The sequence below is a fragment of the Cervus canadensis genome, chromosome 3 (assembly GCF_019320065.1).
Source record: "Cervus canadensis isolate Bull #8, Minnesota chromosome 3, ASM1932006v1, whole genome shotgun sequence".
NCBI classification, from domain to species: Eukaryota; Metazoa; Chordata; class Mammalia; order Artiodactyla; family Cervidae; genus Cervus; species Cervus canadensis.
The window spans coordinates 87,626,451-87,647,758 of NC_057388.1; the positions used below are offsets into that span (position 1 = coordinate 87,626,451).

General features: G+C 44.7%; 1 protein-coding gene across 2 annotated transcripts in view; it reads right to left on the bottom strand.

Moving 5' to 3' along the window:
• Window positions 1-11,210: 11,210 nt before the first annotated feature.
• Window positions 11,211-21,308, bottom strand: part of RBM28 (RNA binding motif protein 28) — a 32,006-nt gene continuing 21,908 nt past the window's right edge. Inside the window, exons 15-20 of one of the 2 annotated variants that reach the window (XM_043463648.1) lie at window positions 19,238-19,387; window positions 18,846-18,920; window positions 16,210-16,466; window positions 15,545-15,644; window positions 12,914-13,065; window positions 11,211-12,073 (exon numbers count right to left, since the gene is read on the bottom strand). In XM_043463648.1, coding sequence (XP_043319583.1) covers window positions 12,931-13,065; window positions 15,545-15,644; window positions 16,210-16,466; window positions 18,846-18,920; window positions 19,238-19,387 — 717 coding nt within the window. In that variant the 3' untranslated portion in view covers window positions 11,211-12,073; window positions 12,914-12,930. Of the gene's footprint in view, window positions 13,066-15,544; window positions 15,645-16,209; window positions 16,467-18,845; window positions 18,921-19,237; window positions 19,388-21,308 lie in introns of both variants that reach the window. The other variant, XM_043463647.1, reaches the window with a different exon arrangement.

The following is a 21,308-nucleotide window of genomic DNA, read 5'->3' on the forward strand; positions in this document are numbered from 1 at the left end:
AGATTAATCCCTTGTCAGTTGTTTCATATGCAAATATTTTCCCATTCTGAAGGTTGTCTTTTCGGTTTGTAAGTGGACATTATTCTTAATATATAAGAACTCTAAAACCCAGGAGAAAATCAGGTGAACACAAACAGAAAATTCACAGAATGCAAATGACTGTAAACATTAAAAATATTTAAACCTATTAGTAATCAAATTCATATAAATTAAAAGATGGCAAATTTTGCCTTTCAAATTAACCATGTGATACTACTTAATACAGATAAGGGTACAGTAAACTTGTATGCCCCCAATAATACTGTTCAAAGTTTAAATTACATTTTTAAGAATGCATTCTGGGGCTAGGTATAAATAGATATTTAAAATTCATACCCTTGATAAAGAAATTCTTCTAAAAGTCTAGCTTAAGGAAACAAATCAAATTTAGGCAAATATTTACCTATGAAGATGTTCATTCCTGCATAATTTATAATAATGACAAATTAGAAATATCCAACTCTTTGCGACCCTATGGACTGTAGCCTGCCAGGCTCCTCTGTCCATGGAATTTCCCAGGCAAGAATACTGGAGTGGGTTGCCATTTCCTACTCCAGGGGATCTTCCCTAACCCAGGGATCAAAGCCGGTGTATCTTGTATCTCCTACATTGGCAGGCAGATTCCTTACCACTGCACCACCACTGTCCAAAAACGGGAATCCTGCACAACTACGTAATGTTAAATTACGCAATCACTAAATGTGGTGATTTCAATTTAATTAATGAAATAGTCACAATAAAAATCTAAGACCAAAAAGCTCACTATTATATGTATATTATAAACTAATCTTTATAAAACACAGAACTGCAGGGGAAAAAATGGATTAAAATAAGCCAGAATATTTATCTTCTCTTCTGGGCAGCATGATTTATGGATGTTTTAATTTTTTATTGTGGCAAAATATATATTTAGCATAACATTTACCATGTAATCATCTTTAGGTGAATAACTTAGTGGCATTAAGTACATTCACAATGCTGTGTGATCATCACCACTATTTCCAGAATTTATACAGAGATTCATATCTTTTAAACAATAACTCCTTATGCTTCCATGCTCCCTTCTGCATAGTCCTTGGTAACCCCTATTCTATTTTCCGTCTCTATGAGTTTGCCTCTTCTAGGTACTTTATTATATACATGGAGTCAAACAGTATTTTCCTTTTGTGGCTTATTTTACTTAGTGCAGTGAATTGAATGTTTATATCCCTCCAAAATTCGTATATTGAAATATTAACGCTTGATGTTTAGAGATGGGAACTTTGGGAGGTGACTAGGTCATAAGGGTGGAGCACTCATGAAGGAGATTAGTGCACTTATACGAGACCCCAGAGAGCTCCCTCGCCCCTTCAGTCATGTGAAGTTACTGTGAGAAGGGGGCCATCAGTAGGAAATTGGACTCTCACTCAGGGTGTGTTAGTGGTACAGAATCCACCTGCCAATGCAGGAAAATCAGGAGACTTGTGTTTGATCCCTGGATTGGGAAGATTATCTGGAGGAGGGCATGGAAATCCACTCCAGGATTCTTGCCTGGAGAACCCTATGAATGGAGGAGCCTGGTGGGCTAGAGTCCATAAGGTTGCAAAGAGTTGGACGTGACTGAAGCAACTTAGCCTGCAGACACAGGATCTGCAGGTGCCATGATTTTGGACTTCCAGCCTCCAGGTCTGTAAGAAATAATTTTCTGTTGTTTATAAGCCACCCATTCAATGGTATTTTGTTTTAGCAGCCTGAATGGACTAAGACACTTGGCACAATGTTTTTAAGATTCATTCCTGTTATAGCATGCATCAGAATATCTTTCCTTTTTATAGCTGATATTCCATTATGTGTAACTTACATACAACATTTTGTTTAGCCATCTATCCTTTGGTGGACTTTTGAATTGCTTTCCCCTTTGGCTGTTATGAATAATGCTACTGTTAACATTAGTGTACAAGTATCTAAGTCTCTGGTTTCAATTTTTGGGGGGCATATACCTAGGAATAGAGTTGCTGGATTATGTGATAATTACATGTTTAACTTTTTGACGAATGGTTGGTTTTAATTTTTTAAGTTTTCTTCTGCATTTTTCAGATTTTTTCTACTGAGCATGTATTATTTTAGCATTAAAAAACATTTATTTTCAAATGCCTCTTCTTGCTTTTTTTTTTTCCTTTTCTCTATGCATAAGCACTCCTTCCTTGGAGTCAAACAAGTTGTTAGTTCCCCAGCCATGTCTGACTCTTTGCAAGCCCATGGACTGTAGCCCACCTCTGGGCAGGCTCCTCTGTCCATGGGGATTCTCCAGGCAAGAATACTGGAGTGGGTTGCCATTAAAGAATTGCTCAAATTTTCCCTTTAACTGACAGCAAGGGCTGCACATGCACAAAATGACTGTTTTTAAATGAACTTGGGATTTATTTTAATCAGACATGGTGAGATGATAGACATGGAGACAATTGCTTTTTTTCTTCTTCCAGTTTTAGTGAAATATGATTGACATGCAACATTGTATAAGCTTAAGGTATACAACATGATGATTTGATATATGTCTATATTGTGAAATGATTAACACACAATAAGGTTAGTTAACACATCCATCACTTCACGCATTTACCATGACAACTGTTTTTTTAAGAGACGAGTTTGTTACTTAACAATTCTCAAGGGGAGGCAGCATGCATGCTATGCCAGGTAGGGTCATGCAGAAAGCTCCAGGGTCAGTTAGAAGACAAGAATGAGGAGAAAGAATGGGCACAAGCTTTTTTTTTTTTTTTTTTTTTTTGGCACAAGCTTTTATTATGGTTTCCATGAGAAAGACAAGGCAAGCCAGAGCAGATAGATTTACGATTGGCTAGTCTGAATAATTTCTGCAGGTTCTAGGCTAAAAGGGTGGCCCCTAGTTATTAGGTACCTGGTCCTGGGTACCAGGGGCAGGGGGAATATTGACTTAGTGTGTGAGCTAGGCCAAGGAGGTGGTTGGCTTGGATTGACTGGTTTACATATGAAAGGCATGCTCTCCGTTGAGTTGTTCACTGTCTTTAGGAATCAGCTAACCCTGAAAAGGTCTGACACAACTGGGCGACTAAACAACAACAACCCTGAAAGGGGCAGGATGATCATGCCACATGTCAAGCCCCACGTCAAGCCAGATGATCAAGCCCTGCATGTCAAAGTGTCATGAAATTGAACCCAGGTCTCCCGCGTTGCGGGCAGATTCTTTACCAGCTGAGCCACAAGGGAAGCCCAAGAATACTGTAGCGGGCAGCTTATCCCTTCTCCAGTGGATCTTCCCAACTCAGAAATCAAACTGGGCTCTCCTGCATTACGGGTGGATTCTTTACCAACTGAGCTATCAGGGAAGCCCAGAGAAAATTAAAAACCTTATTAATACAGTGATGTACATGCAAGGTTTCTCTTTTTAGCAGTTTGTAATAGCAAAGATTAGAAACCAATGGAATTGCCACCAAATAAGGAGCAGGGTAAATAAGTGCTGGTAAAAAAAAATACAATCAAATGCTATGCAGCCATGAAAAAGAATGGAATGTCTCCAAGAGATGTCATAAAAAAGAAAAACCTTGGTGGAAATCACCAAGTGCAATGTTCTCCACTGTACTTACCTAGGTGCTTGTCAGTACAGAATCTCTCTAGAAGGACCCACAGGAAACCCTGATGGTGGTGCCTCTAGGGAAGGGAACTCAGTTGCTGAAGACCTAGATTAGGAGGGACAGAGGAGCAGTATCTTTTAAATTGGGGCTTGGTGTCTAGAATGTGAGCTCCATGGTGGTAGGAGCTCAGTTCTCTTCAGTGCCCTCTGCCACTCCTAGAGGTGATCAATTTACACTTGCTGAGTGAAAGAAGGTCTGACCTCTCTCAGGCCTCACAAGATCATTAAATAAGGATGCTAACAGCATCCACCTCCTGACCTTGTGGAGACTGAAGACACTCATGCTCATGAAACTCTACACAATGGCTGGAAAAAAACAGGAACTTAATAATGCTAGTTATTAGTTAACCCAATATTAATAACTAATATTGGGTTATGTTTTGACAAAGAAGACTGTTCCCTTACAGCAAAATTGGCAAGAGGGCATCCCCTCACATGCCAGCTTCAATTGTTGATATGGTTGCCTGGACTGTTTTGTTGAAAAGCATCTTGAGGCTGGATGGCAGGAGTGACATGATGAGTTAGCAATGATTGCCCCGAGCAAAAGAGGAAGTAGGGTGGCTTGGGTGCCCCATCTTTGCTGTCTCCTTACAGCACTCCTACCCACAGACCTCCTCAAATGGCATAGCCAGCTCCTTACAGAGATAAAACATCCAGACAAGACAGACTCATCCTCCTGGCAATTTTGGAGGCAGGACTGTCTCCAATGAGGGCAGGTTGCCCCAAGAGCAGAGCCTCACCCACGTATCTGGGTCTCCCTGCAGAAGTGAGGCCACCCCTCCCGTAAGGACAGGCAGTGGGCTCTGGGCTCTGGACTCCAGGCAGGAGAGAGGTGGAAATTAGCCAGTCCTCTGGAGGTGGGCAAAGTCCTTCTGGGACAATCATCCTTTCTCCTCTTCCCTGTGAATTCACTCAGGTCATTGAGGGCAAAAGACCTCCTGAGACCTTCTTCCCCAGATGCTGCAGGTCCCCACCGTCAACTTCCACACTCCCCTCCAATAGCACTTTCATTCACTTAGTGCTAACAATTTTGCAAAGTGGCTTTATTGCCTCTACTGGCTCAGATGGTAAAGCATCTGCCTGCAATGCAGGAGACCTGGGTTTGATCCCTGGGTTGGGAAGATCCCCTGGAGAAGGAAATGGCAACCCACTCCAGTACTCTTGCCTGGAAAATTCCATGGATGGAGGAGCCTGGTGGGCTACAGTCCATGAGGTCATAAAGAGTCGGACACAACTGAGTTCACTTTCACTTTCAAATAGAAGACTGGAGAGTCTGAATGATTTATCCAAGACCACCCCTTTGTCCCTTGGCCTTTTATTCTGGGAAGTGGGACTGTGAAGGTGGGCAGAGGGTGAGTTTTCCAGTGCTTCCTGTCCTCCAGAATTTGTGATCTCTGGGGAGGAGCCCTCGAATCTTTTCCCCTTTTGTCCCTCGCCTGCTTAGAACTGCTCAGATCTTTCACTGCTTCCTTGGGAAAGTAGAACATGGGTCCCTTGTTAAAGCCCTAAATTGCCTAAATCTCACCAGGGAGCTCAAACCCCAGAGGCCCTGCAGCGGGTCCCTGGGAGTTGTGTGGATGCTCCCCCAATACCATCCTAGCCCTAGAAAATTCATGCCTCCTGAAAAGACAGAGGACCTGTCGGGGGCCACCCCTGGAGGGCACCCTCAATGCATTCTCTTAAGTGCCTGCTAGCTACCAAGTATGCCTGGGGTTGGGCAGATGGAAGGAAAGTCACCCCACCGCACCCACCCTCCTGCAGCTCACACCCTAGCACGGAAGGCTGGCCCAGTAATAGATTTTCAAGGGCACCATGAAGGGCATCATAGGTGCCCTGGGTCCTCAGCTAATTAGTCAAGTGTGAACATGTATTCCAAGCTGTGTGACAATGCAAGGGGTGTTTGTGGCAGACACTGAGCTCCCCGTCCCAGAAGGTCTGCAAGTGGAGGGAAAGGGACCTCTAGCCTTCCTATACAGACTTAAGTCCCTTCTGTCCTCTTCTTCTGGTCTCTGGCCTTGTGGGTAGGGACAGGATATGCATTGTACTCAACAGGATAATCCTCAGTGCATGCCTGACACAGAGTACGTGCTCACCAACTGTCTGCTGCTGCTATGAACCATTATATATTTGAGCTTAGTGCATCCATCCTCTTGCAGAGAGAAAGAGAGGCAAAGGGTTCTTCCCCTTCGCCAGCTGCACCCGCGCACAGCTGGCCGCGGGCAGGAAAGCCCGGCTGGCAGCTGTCCCCACAGACGGGAGCAAGGGTCTGTGATTTCCTGCGCAGCCACTTCAATTCTAACGTCCCTTTAATAGCCCTCGTCAAATTGCCATGGTTCTCCCTAGAGGTTTTCATACGATGGAAAATAAATAGTCATTATCTGACCTCCAGGGGAATGGAGATGTTTGCAGAATTCCCGGAAAGGCAGTTATAAAACTGAGTAGTCAATCTGCCCTTTCGGTATTTACAGCCCCAGTGCAAAGAGAAGGTATGGAGCCCTGGCGACTGCTAAAGAAATCACAAAATAAGTGTAGGCGCTCAAGTTCTCTCTTCACCTGTTTTGATGTATATGAGTACATCTGGCTTCTGGTAGCCAAAGAAAGAGAGAGAAGAGGGGGAGAGAGAGGGAGGAAAACAATTACAGAAAGATGTGAAGACTGTTGTCTATTGCCCTGGGGTTGGGGGAAAGGAGCTGGGAAGCAAAGGACTTTAAACTGTTCACTGCTTCCAAAGAACGTGTGACGATGAAAAAGTCCTTCCTTCTCTTATCATGTAATTTGAAAAAGAGAAAACCATTTTTTTTTACCCTAAAAACACATGGTGTGCCCAGGAAAAAGTATTTTCAAATAAAAGTTCCTTTTAGAGTCCCCAGAGACAGAGTCCTGGGCCAGGTCAGAGACCTGCTCTGGTCCTGTCTCAGCTGCCAAGGGTTCCTAGACAGCGTCATTCTGTCTCCGTCAGCTGTGAGACGGGAATGGGAACAATCACCCCGGGAATCCAAGCCAGGATTGTTGTGAAGATCACCTGAGATGAGTGATACAAAAGCCCTGCCCAGCCAGTCTTCATGAGAGAGGAGCAATGCCCAAACCCAGCAGCCACCAAGGCGGCCATGATCACAATGCTGCAAACTGAATTAAATGCCTGTCACAGACAGACCACCTTCCCTCAGGCAAGCTTCATCTATTGTCAAATGACTGGGCTGTCCTCACCCTGCCTGGGAAGGGCCAGGAAGGGAAATGAGAAATGCAACGTGGACTTCCCTGGTGGTCTACTGGTTAAGACCCTGTGCATCCATTGCAGAGAGCGTGGATTCAGTCCCTGATGGGGGAACTAAGATCCTATGTGTCAAGTGGTGCAGGCAAAAAAGAAAAAAATGTTGTGATTGTTTTTGTTGGACTTCTCTGGCATTCCAGTGGTTTAGACTCTATGCTTCCACTGCAGCAGGGGGCACGGGTTGGATCCCAGGTCAGGGAACTAAGGTCCCACCTGCTGTTTGGCTTGGACCAAAAAACGAGATGTTTTTCTTCATGGCATCTTCCCCATTAGAAAAGCTTCAAGCCAAGAGGGGTGGAGGGGCCCACCATCACGCCCATTACTTCTCCCTAGGGTTTCATCTGCACACTCCCATGGGGTGGATGGCCCCAAGAAAGCCTGGAGCCCCAGGATGAAGTTGACTGGCCACCCCTCAGCCCTGCCTTTGCCTACACTCCACTATTTTGATCCAGAGGCCCGTGTGGCTGTGGCCCCGCCCCTCTCAACAGTCACGGGCTCTTCTGGGCCACATCCTCCCACAGCTGGTGACAGCCAAGACAAGGGAAGTCCTCGTTCCTTCAAGAAACTCTCTTTTATGCAAAGGGGGACATGGAGGCCCTGAGAGGGGGCGGAGCAGGTTGGGTGGCAGCAAAGATCAGAGGAGGACAGAGCACTGGCCTGGGTGTCAGATGATCTGGGCTCGCATCCCAGTTAGGGCCTCAATTTGCCATCTCTGAAAGAGACAGTGCTCTCTGGTCTGCCTAACACACAAGGTGGGTCTGGGGTCTGATGTAACAAGGGAGTTACACCAGAGTTGACCCTGCTGGCTTGAGAGGAGCCCGAGCACTCTGCCTCAGAGTTGTTCTTCCTTTCCTTTGTGGCATTGTTGTTGTTCAGTCGTGCCCAACTCTTTGCGACCCCATGGACTGCAGCACGCCAGGCCTCCCTGTCCTTCACCATCTCCCGGAGCTTGCTTTGTGGCGTTACCCACCTCTAAAGATACAGGCCTACTTTGCCCCCTAGGGCCCTGCAGCAGCGGTATCGTGAGGGCAGGACAAGTACACATACTCCAGCAATTGATGGCCACTGCACTCCTGGAGGAATGGTATTTGTTGGGGTACTTTTAAAAGAACATTGTCTATAATTCTAACTACAATTTTGCATCCAACTCCAAAGTGTGTGTTTTTCCCCACACTAAGCAATTCTCCAACACCAGCTGCGTGTCCTACATTCTAACCGAATTCTGACAGTATCTACTTGGAGATAGCATCAGATCCCGCAGGTTAAAGGCCCAGTCCCCTAAGACTGCTCCCCACCCCCAAATCCAGAAACCAATCACACATTCAGGATGTTACCTGTGCTTCTGACCAATCGGAGGTTCCAGTGACCCCCTCCTAATTTGCTAGAGTAGCTCACAGAACCCAGAGAAACTAGATTACCAGTTAATCATAAGAGGATGTAACTCAGGAACAGCCAGATGGAAGAGATGCACAGGACAAAGCGTTAAGAAGGGGCAGGGGGCTTCCATGCCCTCTCCAAGTGAGCCACCCTCCCCAGATCTCCTTTCACATGTTCATCAACCCAGAAGTCCTCAGAACCTTGTTCTTCCAGGTTTTTATGGAGGCTTCCTCAAAGAGGCGTGATTGACCGGCCATTGATGACTGAATCTTCAGCCCATTTCCCTTCATGGGAGATGGGAGGTGAGGCCTGAAAATTCCAACCCTCTGATCGCTGGGTTGGCTCCACTGGCATCTTTAGGGACTTTCCAAGTCACCTTATAACAAGACACCTCTACTGTTGCCTGCACAGGAAGCTCCAAGAATTTTAGGACCTCTGTTCCATGAACCGGGACGAAGACCAAATATATATTTCAAATTATAAATCACAATATTACACTATCTTATAAGAAGGGTACACTTAAATCCTCTCATTGCAGGTAATATAGGAACAATGTTCTAGACTTCTTCCTCCATTGGAGGTGCCAACTGCCACGATAGGGTCTTCCCCAACACAGGTTAAAATAGAAAGCATCTATCCTGCAGTAGCTTCCAAGGGGAAAACCTCATCAAAAGCCCGGCACCTGAGTATCTTTTGGTTGAAAAATGCATGCATACAATGGAGTGGCAGACCCAGGACAGAGGAAAATAAGAGGAGAAAATAGTGAGGTTGAGAGTGAGACGGTGACACTTGAGAATCAGCTTCTTAATAGGGTTTCTGCACATGGCCTTTAATGTACAGCCCTGTACACAAAGGCTGGGAGTCCCTCACACAGAGGGGGACAGGAATGGGATGGGCGCCGGCCACAAGGCAGATTAAGCAACATCTGAGGGAAGTTGCTGGTGGACTGAGGCTCAGACAGTAGTGCAGGGAAGATGAAAATGAGAGACAGGAACTGACATTAGCTGAGCACCTACTATGAGGAACAAGGCTGAACTAGAAAGAAGAAAGGAAATACTTTAAATGACAAGCTGGGGAGAGGTCACTCCAGCAGGTGACTGCTGTACCCCTTATCTTCATCATCCTTATTAGCAATCACTGAGGGCACCATCGGCCATGCCCTGGGGCTGGGATTGCCATCATGGGTTCAGTCTACTCAGGGAGGTCAGACCCAAAGAAATGACAAGTAAGCTAGTTGCATATACCGAAGAAAGAGTAGGACACCAACCAGAAAGTGGCAGGGACCAGGGAAGGGACTGCAGTGCCCTGCGCTGGATGAAGTTCCCAGGGAGAAATGGTGGATATGAGTAGAGAGGGACAAATTGGCATAGACAAGGGACAGCAAAGAGAACACAGGTGGCATGCTCAAGGGACTGTGACCAACAGTTTATTATTCTTTTTCTATCACTTTGTATTTTGGATCCCTTTCACATACATCACCCCAGGAAATGACTCTGCTGTCCTTCACAAACCCTGCTAAACCCTGGAACAGATGGCCTTCTGTTCCAGGGAGTTCAATGGAATTAAACGAATTCCTACTATGGGTAAATCATTGTTAAGTATTGCAGGGTATATAGAAAAGTGTAAAATATAGTCCCTGCCCTCAAGGACAAAAAGGATTTCCCTTCTGTCAAAAGGCCAGGAAGGAGATCCTGGGACAACTCTGCAGCAGTGAAGTCTTGTGTCTGACAAAAGGCAGCAGGCTCTGGGCGGCGTGGACAAGCCGGAAGAAAATTGGATTTACCATCCATCAAGATGCTCCATTTGGGGGTGGTCCAAAAGGTTATTCTGGTGACTCTGCAGTTTCCTTCTCAGAACTGGTTACCGAGCTCGAGTCAGTCTGTCCTTCACATTCCTCCCAGTATATTACTCCACAAACACAGAAGCCCGTCTGCAGCCAAACACCAGTTCAGAATCAAAAGCCAAAGTCACTGTAGATGTGCCTATAACTCATCCACCGCCGGGCCACTGAATAACATCCCAATCAATGAGCAGTCTTGGACTCCGCAATTAATCCTGGAGAGGAAGAGGCATCAGGACAAGAACAAAAGAACCAAAATAAGACAGTGCATCTGTGTAACTTCTAAATTAGTCAACCGTGGGCAAAGGGAGGTCTGGAACTTTTTACTCTGCCCAAAGGTAACAAAGCAACCTTATCCTGGTTGCTAAGCACCAGTGCGAACTGAGTGAGGGGAAGCACAGTTGAGCATCACCTGAGATAAACGGAAATGCAATCTTACCTTGGGATCCTCAGTCTGATGATGTGGCTACTGCCATGATGGAGCAGTCCATGGAAGAGTCTCAGGAACTTTCCAAGTTGGGTGGGCAGCGTCGCCAGATACACGACAAAATTGGCAGAAGCCTGTCAGTCACTTCTCAAAAAGCGGGTGACAGGAATATTAAGCAATGAACTAGCTATATGGGTCAGCCAGAGGGCCTGTGAACCGAAGATTCTGAGTGGTCAGCACTCACAGAGGCGTATGTGACCTCCTGCTTCCTCAGATGACTGAAGGTCAAACATGGTGAGAAGGAGCTCTCTGGAGCCTTGAGGTTCTGTACTCTGAATTTTTAGTTGAAAAACCTCTTTTCAAGACGAAAACACACCAGAGGACATTTGGAAGTATTTCCAAGAACAACGTCACATGCCCTGACTTTGTAACAGAGGGAGTTGCAAACCTCACTTCAAGACAGTGGAGGCAGAATCCTTGCCGCAGGCGAAGTCTAGAGGAAGGGACTTGTACATTGTGGATCAAAGCGGAGTCTTCACATCAACTGAGTCTCCCACTTACACCACCCCCTTATTAAAAAAAAAAAAAAGCAAAGAAACAGCCAGTACACAATCTTAAGACTCTTTATTTAAGAGAAGGATCTCTGAGTCAAGCTGCTGTATAATCGAGCCAGAAAATCTACTGACTCTTGACAGTCCTGACTGACAGCCTTTAGTCTTGGATGTTAAATGAAATGTTTGTCTTGATGTTGTTTTTGAACCAAGGAGTCCATACAAGTCCACTTTCATGTTTAATTCAGAAAATTCCATTTCATGAAACATCAGGCTCTGAAGTGAAGAAGTGGGCACAATCCTCCTTGCATTAAAATCCCCAAGGCAAGCATAAGATGCTGCCCAGATAACCAGTGGTAACGTGCCCCCGAGGAGGATGTCACACAAGGAATCTGGGTGTTGAGAAAGTGGATGATTCACCCTAGAACTTTTTAAAGAACTTTTTGGGCAACTGAATGATGTTTTTAAACATACTGGGTTGCTAAACCTGTCAGGAGAAACATCTGGATCTGAGAAAATCTGGCAAAGCTATCTGAATGAACACCAACTGTTCTCTATCCTAAATGTTAAGATTATTTTTAAAGGTTAATTTATAGATATTTGGACAACAGGGGAAAAACTGGTGGGCAGAGAGTTGGACAAGGGAAAACAGAGGAGAGGACAGACAGGCTGTGGATATTCTATGTATTAACACACCCTTAATAACAGGTCTAACTCCGCCCACAGAATACAGGCCATCCTAGGGCTGGTGGGCTGACAAGCTGCTGCCCGGACGTTTCAGATTCCCCGGTCACACAGTCTCAAGGTAACTCTGGAAACAGAGTTCTCTCCAAGAGCTTTCAGCACTTTCATGGTCTCTCTTTTATCCATCATTAAGCCAGTTACGAGCATTTCTGAGCATTCAGGGTTTCCCAAGATACTGCAATGAAATAGTGATATCCCTACGTCAGCAATGGTTCTGAAAAAAGCATCTCTTATAGCACAGGACTGGACTGGGGAACTAAGAACTCTGTGCTTTATTTCTAACTCTTTCTCTGGCCTCCTGCTCACTGCTCTCTTCACTACCCACTACGTCTCTGAGCCCTCAAGAGGTGGTGCTGGAAGACAGGAAATGCAGGCTAGCACCAGCCAGGCTGGTGTCTGTGGGCCACTGCAAACTGACTTCAAGTTAACTACCAGCTACTCCCCACTCACTTGGCAGACAATTATCAAGCGCTGCTCCTGGCCAGGCCCCATGCCCTCAGTTACTTTCCAAGTTTCTCCCACCCTCAGAGATTAGGTTGGAAATCATTTTTCTCTGCTCTTTCTTAATTCCTGCAGTATGTAAGCCTATATGACTGAATGAGAGCTGGGAATATTAAAGACATTTATAAATTATAATAAAGGAGTCACATATATTACAAATGAGAGTCTGTTATTTAAAAAGCCACAAATTGTCTCATTTAGATAAGACACTTAACAAAATATACATCTTAAAACTTTGGCAGTCAAGAATGCTTTTTATAATTGCTTCCATTTGAGAAACACAATTAAAATGGGTTAAGAATTAATAGACACAACTTCACTCAGAATATGTAAGAAGCGTCACATGTTTTTCTGATATTCCTCTTTGTGGTTAGCTAACCATGCACAGGAGGAACCAAAGTCCAAACGTTCACATCCCGAAGTGGCGGTGCTCTCAGGGGGCTTCTTCCCTCAGTAAGTGACAAGTGGCGGGGGGAGGAAGCATTACCAAGATGCACACAATCCAGTTCCTTACCCAGTCTTCTAGCATCATCAACTGTCAAACCATTTGCTCCGCTTTGCAAGAGGAGCTCCTTTAGAAGGTCCCAATAATTTCTGCTTATATTGTTCCACCAGCTGGTTGAAGCGAACTTCCGTCTTATTTCCTTTAGCTTTTTTTCTAGGTACCTACAAATGAAAGGAAAGGAAACATAAGATAATCAGTTTCAAGCATTAAGCATTACCTTACCCTCAGGCCAGCCAAGGGAGAAAGTTAGGTTCAGAGATCTTGTCCACCACATGAGGGACTTCTAGGGAGTGATCCCAAAACAATTGTCCATCGGTGAGAAAACAGACCAGGAATGCCTAAGAGAAGGGCCCCACTAAAACACCGCTCCCACTCCAACTCTCAAATGCTCACACAGATCTCCTCAAGGATGAGTCAGCCTCGAGTCCGGATGGTCTCGCTTGCCCTTTCCTTCACCAAGGATTACAGGGCTTCAAAGAGACCTCCATAAGATAGTCAGCTGGGTCAGAGGCTTCCCAAAGACACAGATTTCTTGAGTAGGATGAGAAAGCAAATGCATCTTGTACCCTTAAAATAAAGGGACTAGGCAAGGAAAAAAGAAAATTTGACCTCAAGTGATAAAGAACGTATGACCGCCACTTTCTACTAAAAAGAGCCAGGGCCCCTTGGAAGCTAATGCCAGGACTGATAAAGTAATAGATAAGTCGGGACATCCCAGTGTTAGAAGCAAGGACACCAGCACAGGCAAGGTTATGTCAGGACTCAGGAGTCAACCTGAAGGGGCTTCTGCTGGCCTCAGATGCGACAGAACAGTGACTGCATCTGGCTGAAACATTTCAAGTACACAGAAACTCAGGAATTCACAATGCTACAAAAACCTTACTTTCTCAGAGAGGGCTGGTAGGGCAACAACTCATTACTCTGGGAACTGATAAAAAGAAAAAAAAAAACTCAAGCAATTACCTTGCTTTCCCTACACAAATGGTATTCCATGGTAACCAAACAGTTGATAAAGGAAGGCTCTTTTTTCTAGAATTTTTCTTAAAAAACACATAAGGGTTGATAAAATTAAGAAACTACCATTCTGCAACTCACACTGAATACAGATCTAAATAAACAGCAATCATCAATGGGTGCTGAGACTTTACAAATGGAGGGGTGAAGCAGACAATCTCTAAGGCTACTGATGAATCAGAGCATCACTAGAAATGGGGGAACCAAGGGAGGAAGAAGGGGGCGATGGGGCAGTTAGGGAGTGTGGACTGACACGCACACTTTGTAGTATTGTTTAAAATGGATAACCAACAAGGTCCTACTGCATTGCACAGGGAACTCTGCTCAATGTTATGTGGCAGCCTGGATCCATGTATACAATGGATACATGTATATGTAGGGCCGAGTCCCTTTGCTGTCCACCTAAAACTATCACAACAGTGTTAATCGGCTATAATCCAATACAAAATAAAAAGTAAAAAAAAAAAAAAAAAATGAGGCAAGCAGACACTACGCACCTTATGGTACAACACAACAGAAAGCGCGCAGCACCACCTATGAGAGACTCTCACCAAGAAAACTGAACCCAACTCCAATCAAGGCTCTGGGTCTAACGTCGTTTGTAAGCAACATGGGGTATTACAGGAACAAGTTAAATGACAGCAACAAGGAAGAAAGCAGCTAAATTTAAAAGGTAATATATTCTAAAAGGCCAAGGACCTGGCTGATCCAGCAAATTAATGGCATGGAAAAAAGGGTGTAGTAAGGAAGACTGGATATTATATGGGAAAAAAGATTTAAGAGATTTAAAAACCAAGTACAGGCAAGTCCCTGGTGGTCCAGCAGTCAGGACTGGACACTTTCACTGCTGCGGCACTGCTTCAATCCCTGGCTGAGGAAGTAAGATCCCAGCTTTTTGTTTGGAACCCGATTTATACGAACCAACTTAAAAATATGTATTTTTGAGGTAACTGGGAATGTTTTAATATGGGCCATATATTAGCTAGTAAGGGTTTCTTATTAATTTCATTAGATGTGATGATGGCATAACATGTGTCTGTGTATATGTGTGTTTAAAGTGAAAGCAAGTGTTAAGTCGCTCAGTCGTGTCCCAATCTTTGTGACCCCATGGACTGCAGCCTGCCAGGCTTCTGCTGTCCGTGGAATTCTCCAGGCAAGAAGACTGGAGTGGATAGCCATTCCCTTCTCCAGGGGGATCTTCCCAACCCAGGGACCAAACCCGGGTCTCCCACCCTGCAGGCAGATTCTTTACCATCTGAGCCACCATATGTGTGTTTAAAGCCTGATCAGCTGGAGATGAATCCTGAGATATTTTTCTGTGCAATATACCTCACTTCTACATGGGATACATCTACAAGTGAGGTAGAGTTCACTGTAATATACTCATAGGATGGGGTGGGGGTGCGTAGGTAAAACAAGATAATTGTTGAAGCAGAGTGACAAATACATGGGGTTCATTGTATTCTTCTCCCTACTTTTAGGACTGTGTACCTCCACATCTGCAGCCCTGTACATAACTGCAATCTAGAAGAAGCCTTTTCCTTTGCTTAACTAATCAAGGCTCAAGTAGCTGCCGACCCTGGCAGAGCTGTGCCATACCAAAGCCTCAGGGCGTACAGAACTTACCTGCTTGGAAGATAATTTCTGCTTCTCTTGCTTCTGGTGGTTTGTCTGGGGCTTTGGCTTCTTGGGAGGGAGAGGCTTCATTTTGCCTTTGTCCCGCAACCTGAAACAACATGGTCAAGTGTCACCCTGAGTTCTTCCTCTAATTGGCACTCCTGAGGTTTTCTCAGCCCAAAAGATAAAATGTCTCCTCTTATACTGGCTCTTTCTAAGCCCCTGAGAAATCAAGGGATACTGCAACAAAATGTCCTAGGGCTCAACATTTGTATACTTGTCTTTTGCTTTGGCTTAAAAACCTCAAGGGACTTTCAAAAACCATTGTTTACTTAACAAAAATTTCATAAAGATTGATTTTTGTTGACAGCATTAATCTGTTGTTCCAGACAGAAACCTCAAGTAGGTGGGCCTCAGAGACAGCCATCAAGACAAGAGGAAGCACTTCAGAGGAGGAGAAAAACGGCATGAGAGCCCACCCTGGAAGGCTCTGCTGAGGCGCCCAAGGCCAGTCCTGTTCTGGCCTCCATTTGGTCCAAGAGTGACTCTGCCGGCACAGAGATACTGCTTGCGGGACTGGCGCAACCAGCACCCCCCTTTTATCCACACAAAAGCCTCAAAGAGGAAAAATGGTGAAGTAAGACAAACCTCTGAGAAGCCATCCCACTTCTCACCTGATTTTGGGGCCTCGGTGTGAAGGGAGCGCCAGGACCTTTCTTCTCTTCTTCCCATCAGGCAGCTCCACGTGCTCCACTTCGGCCTGGGTCTGGAACCCTGCCCACGAGACAGAGCCCGCCGGCCCCTTCCGCTGCATGGAGGCCTGGCTTTGCTCCTGCATGTGGCTCTGAGCTGCTTTCTGTTGCTGCTTTTTCCCAGGCTCTGGTGGTACCTGCTGGGGCTCACCAGTTCCCGGCTTGGATTTCACTTTTTGCTGCAGAAGACAAAAGAATGCTACTTGGTTACTAGGTGAGATTTATTCACTGGAAACACTCAGCAGAAGAGGACTGAATTTGTTGAGAGAAGGGGAATTCTTCCCCCAAATAGTTAGAGACTTTAAGAAAGTGAACACAAATAGTTCACAGGCCCTGACATCATAACAGAGTGGTACTGGGTAGGGGACACAAAACAACCATGCAGAAATGAGGGGAAAGTGTAGGTACGCCCCAAACTCAAAAGCCAGCAGAAAACAAACAAGAAAGGCCCAGCAGCATGGGGCAAAGGTGTAATGGGAATGAGAAGAAATATCTGAAGTAATGAGAGTTGAAGATTTTCAAACTTAACAGCAGACACTAAACCACAGATTCAGGAAGCTCAGACAAACACCAAACAGGATAAAAAAAAAAATGTACATCTAGGCATATCATATCAAATTGCAAGAAATCAAGGAGAAAATCTTTCCCCAGAGGTGGGGAAAACTCGTTACCCACAGAGGAACAAAGTTAAGATTACACTGGATTTCCCTTCAGAAACCATGTAAGCAAGAAGAAAACAGAATAAAGTGTTTAAAGTATGTGTGTGGGGCAGGGGAATCACCAACCTAGAGTTCAGTATCCATGTAATTATCCTTCAAAAGTAAAGGAAAAACAAAACTTTCCCAGACAAACAAAAATTAAAGAAATCTGGGGATTCCCTGGGGCCCAATAGTTAGAACTTGGTGCTCTCACCGCCAGGGCCCTAGGTTGATTCCTGATCAGGGAACTAGGATCCTGCAAGCCAGTTGGTGAGGCACCTACCCACCTCCAAAAAAAAATTAAGGATATGTATCACTGGTAGACCTGCATCACAAGAAATACTAAATGAATTTATTAAGAGAGATAAAATGATAGGTTAGAAACTCAAATTCACATTAAAAAAAAGGAAGAACCTTAGAGAAAAAAATAAATGAAATGAAGATAAGGAAAAGACATGAGAAGGAAGACATAAGTATGTTGCATATTTATTTTGCACAAGTGGGGGAAGACAAAGAAGATTCATGTGAAATCAATGCAGTAATAAGAATGTTATTCTGTCCTTTTCACCTCAGAAATCTAAATAGGCACAGTGGGAGAACAAAGATCTATTATTAATTTATGCCTCTTATGAGCCAGTCTCTAAGTGGTAAAGGTACAGATGAAAGAATGAAGTGTCTACTTTTTAGGACTCGCAGCCCAGTGGAGAAAAGATATATAAACCAAGTAAAAAACTAAAAAAGAGTCTAAGGAAGATCATGAAAGCACAAGTAATAAAGTCTGATCTCTTTTGAGAGAGGTGGGGAAATGCTACTTGGGGAATATGAGTATGGAAACTGAGTAGATGTATCCCTGAGTCAGGGGAAAGGGGCACAGAAAGATGGGTATGTACATAAGTGCAGATAACAAATAAGGCCACCTGAATTTTTTTTTAAAGCCAGAAGTTACAGAATCACCTCTGATTGAGGCATTAAATAATTCTATAACTACAATAACAAAGCTGCCTTGAATAATAAGCAGAACCCAGGTTTTTTCAACCTAGGGTCATGGGATGAATCACTGAAACTCCTCTTCTATGGGTCAAGCTCATGATATACACCATAAAGACCCAGAACACAGCAAATGTTTGGTATATATGCAAGTTAAGGTACAGTATCGACGCGATCTGTAAGAGTTATGATATCAAGAATAACCTGGCCTTCTATGTCCTGTGGCATGATGGACAAGAGAATGAGTACTGACTGTGTAGCCTGTGAGACAACTTACACATGTTAAACGCAGATGATATTACACCTATTTTTATAAACTAGAAGCTGAAGCTGAGAGGGGTCGTAACTTGCCAAGGAACTCAGAAAGGGGCAGAGCCTGAGTTTGAACAGGAGTCTTCCTGTTCCCAGAGCTCCTCTATATTACACTAGACTAGAAACAGTACTAAAACTACCAGGCATCACACTTCTGGAGCACACAAGATGAAAAAAAAAGACAGCTGAAATCTACAGGTAATGTACAACTTAACCTTGGCTGTTAATTTTGACATGTACCAGCACCAAGCACTGCTGACCGGTAACAGTATCGGGCTGGTTCTCCTGTCCCTTTCCTTCTGTGGAGCTATCCCCAGCCCGGCCAGCAGAAAAGAGACGGCCTGCAGAGTTCTAGGAAACTAAGAGGAAAGGGTAACCACGAACCTTGCAAGGCAGAGACCTAATTTAAGGGACTAGAACCACAACTGAACAAAACAAGAGCTTAAATATGGTCTGAAAAAAAAATTGAACTGTATGCTTACAAACAGTAGAGTTTATGTGATGCATATATTACCACAATTAAAAAAACAAAGAGAAAAGAAAAAAATTTCAATTCTGTACCTGGCTGCGCTGGATCCTTAGTTCCTTGACTTTAAGCTTCCTTCGATCTTCCAAAGAGAACTCCACTATTGGTCTCTGCAGCAGTAGGAGACAGATTGTCATTCATTTGATTTCTTAATCTCTGCAGGCAATGAGTTGAGATGCTCGTCACCCCCACCCCCACTACCCTCTTGCTTGCAAGTCAGAAGGTGATGCTCACTTCCCTCTACTTGAAGGGCAAGGGGCCGGTTCTGCAAGCAGACTACCCAATTTAGAGTTCCCTCCAATCATCTCATCACCTGAATCACCGCTCACTTCTCCAAGGCCTTGCCACTCTTACCCATCACACAAGTGTCAGAGGGCTTCCCATATGGCCCCCGGAGGACAGATTCCCCCCACAGGACAAGGCTCACTTTCTGAGGCCCGAAGATCTCCGGATTGTTGTTGATGTGGCGTAGGGCTGCCAGGGCATGCTCGTGCTCCTGGAACTCTGCAAAGGCGTAGCCCAAGGACTGACCCTTAACTTTCCCATAAGCTCCCTTCAGGTCTCGCATCACCCGACACTACCAGTAGAGTGAGGAAAAGAATCAGTAGTTAGAGGATAAAGATCTTTAACAGCTTCAACAAGAAATCAGGTTATTGAAACAGTCTTCATCTATATCACCATCACAAGAGTTTTACTGGAGTAACACTTATGAATGTCTGTTTTATTAGAATATACCTACTGAGAGCACAATACACATTAAATAGGTATTTTTTGCTTTCTAAGGGTTTACAGACATCCACACAGACCTCCGGAGAAGGCAATGGCAACCCGCTCCAGTACTCTTGCCTGGAGAATCCCATGGACGGAGGAGTCTGGTAGGCTGCGGTCCATGGGGTCGCTAAGAGTTGGACACGACTGAGCGACTTCACCTTCACTTTTCACTTTCATGCATTGGAGAAGGAAATGGCAACCCACTCCAGTGTTCTTGCCTGGAGAATCCCAGGGATGGGGGAGCCTGGTGGGCTGCCATCTATGGGGTTGCACAGAGTTGGACACAACTGATGCGACTTAGCAGCAGCAGCAGCACACACACCTCCAAATAAGCAAGTAGATAAACTTCCCAAGGAAGAATTTTAACGGCTAACTGCTGACATGACAGCACATATGAGCTGAGAGATACACGGTACTTGGGATTGTATAAGTCAGCACCAAGCCTGAAGTGCTGTCTGCAAGTCTCCTACTGAAGAAACCACTCAGAAGAGATATTACTGAAGAAGGGAAGGATGAAGCCCTGATAGATAAGAAAGTTCAGGCATGAGGAAGACCCTGACCAACAGCCTCAGAAATACAGGGAGAAGCTTCAGCTGTATTTGCTCAGAGCTCAGATCTCCTCTGGCATGATTTTCTCCTAAAACTTTAAGCTGTACCAGGCATCTTGGGGCACCGAGGAATGGTAGGGTATTTTGGGAAAACTGATCATTTACTCCCAGGTTTTACTCCCAGGAAGCCGTGGTTGTCAGGAAATGGAGAAGTCTAGGTATCGGGGACATGTGGTATGTGTCCAGTATCTACTGTGTGCCTAGAACGGTGCCATGTACTGCAGGGAAATCGAGAAAAGCCTACAGGCAGCCGGACAGGCTGCACAGCGCTCGTCTCCTCAGCTGCCTCGCCCAGGCCCGGCCAGGGCTTCGCCTCGATGCAGCATGGCACAGCACCCTCCACTTCAAGCTCAGAGCCAAGGTGGGTGGTGAGACCATTCCAAAGGCCTCTAGTCCATTTTCTGGGAGCAGGTGATGACGGAGTCAGTGCACACCCGGCAGGACCATGGCTATTTAGCAACCTACATAAAAATAGCAGCTTTTGCCAATTTGAGAATTTACCCACCTGGATCTGGATTTATTCTGGACCTTCAGAGTTGTGACTGTGATGCCCAAGGCAAAGAAGCTGACAGTCTTTTGAACAAAGCAGAAGAATGAAAGAACTGAGTCAGGACAGTACTGAGCAGGTGAAGTGATTACCACCCATAGCCAGAGGAGGAGCCATCAAGAGATACTGGCCCACCGCAGACGGCAGACTGGCTGAGCACAGCGTCAATGAAGTGGCATGTGATGAAGACACACCTTAGCGAAACATTAAAACTCTACACTCAAAACAATGTGGAAATATCCTCCGTGGGGATGTTACTAAATATTCCATCTCTTGGCACTACTGGTAGGTTGTTTTTATTTTTGAGATGAATATTTACATTGTATTAACCTGTGGCTCATCTGGCATGTTTTATAACAGAGCCATAGAAACTGTGTCTTGATACTCTTTTTTTCCTTAGTTTTCTTAGTGATTAAGAAATTTGGATTGTATTTCAAAAGAAATATAACTGATTTTTCTTGCTTTTTAAAAAATTTTTATTGAAGTATAGTTGATTTACAATGTTGTTAGCTTTCAGTGTATAGTAAAATGATTAGGTATTCATTTAAAACAAGAAAAGCATAAAATGAGGC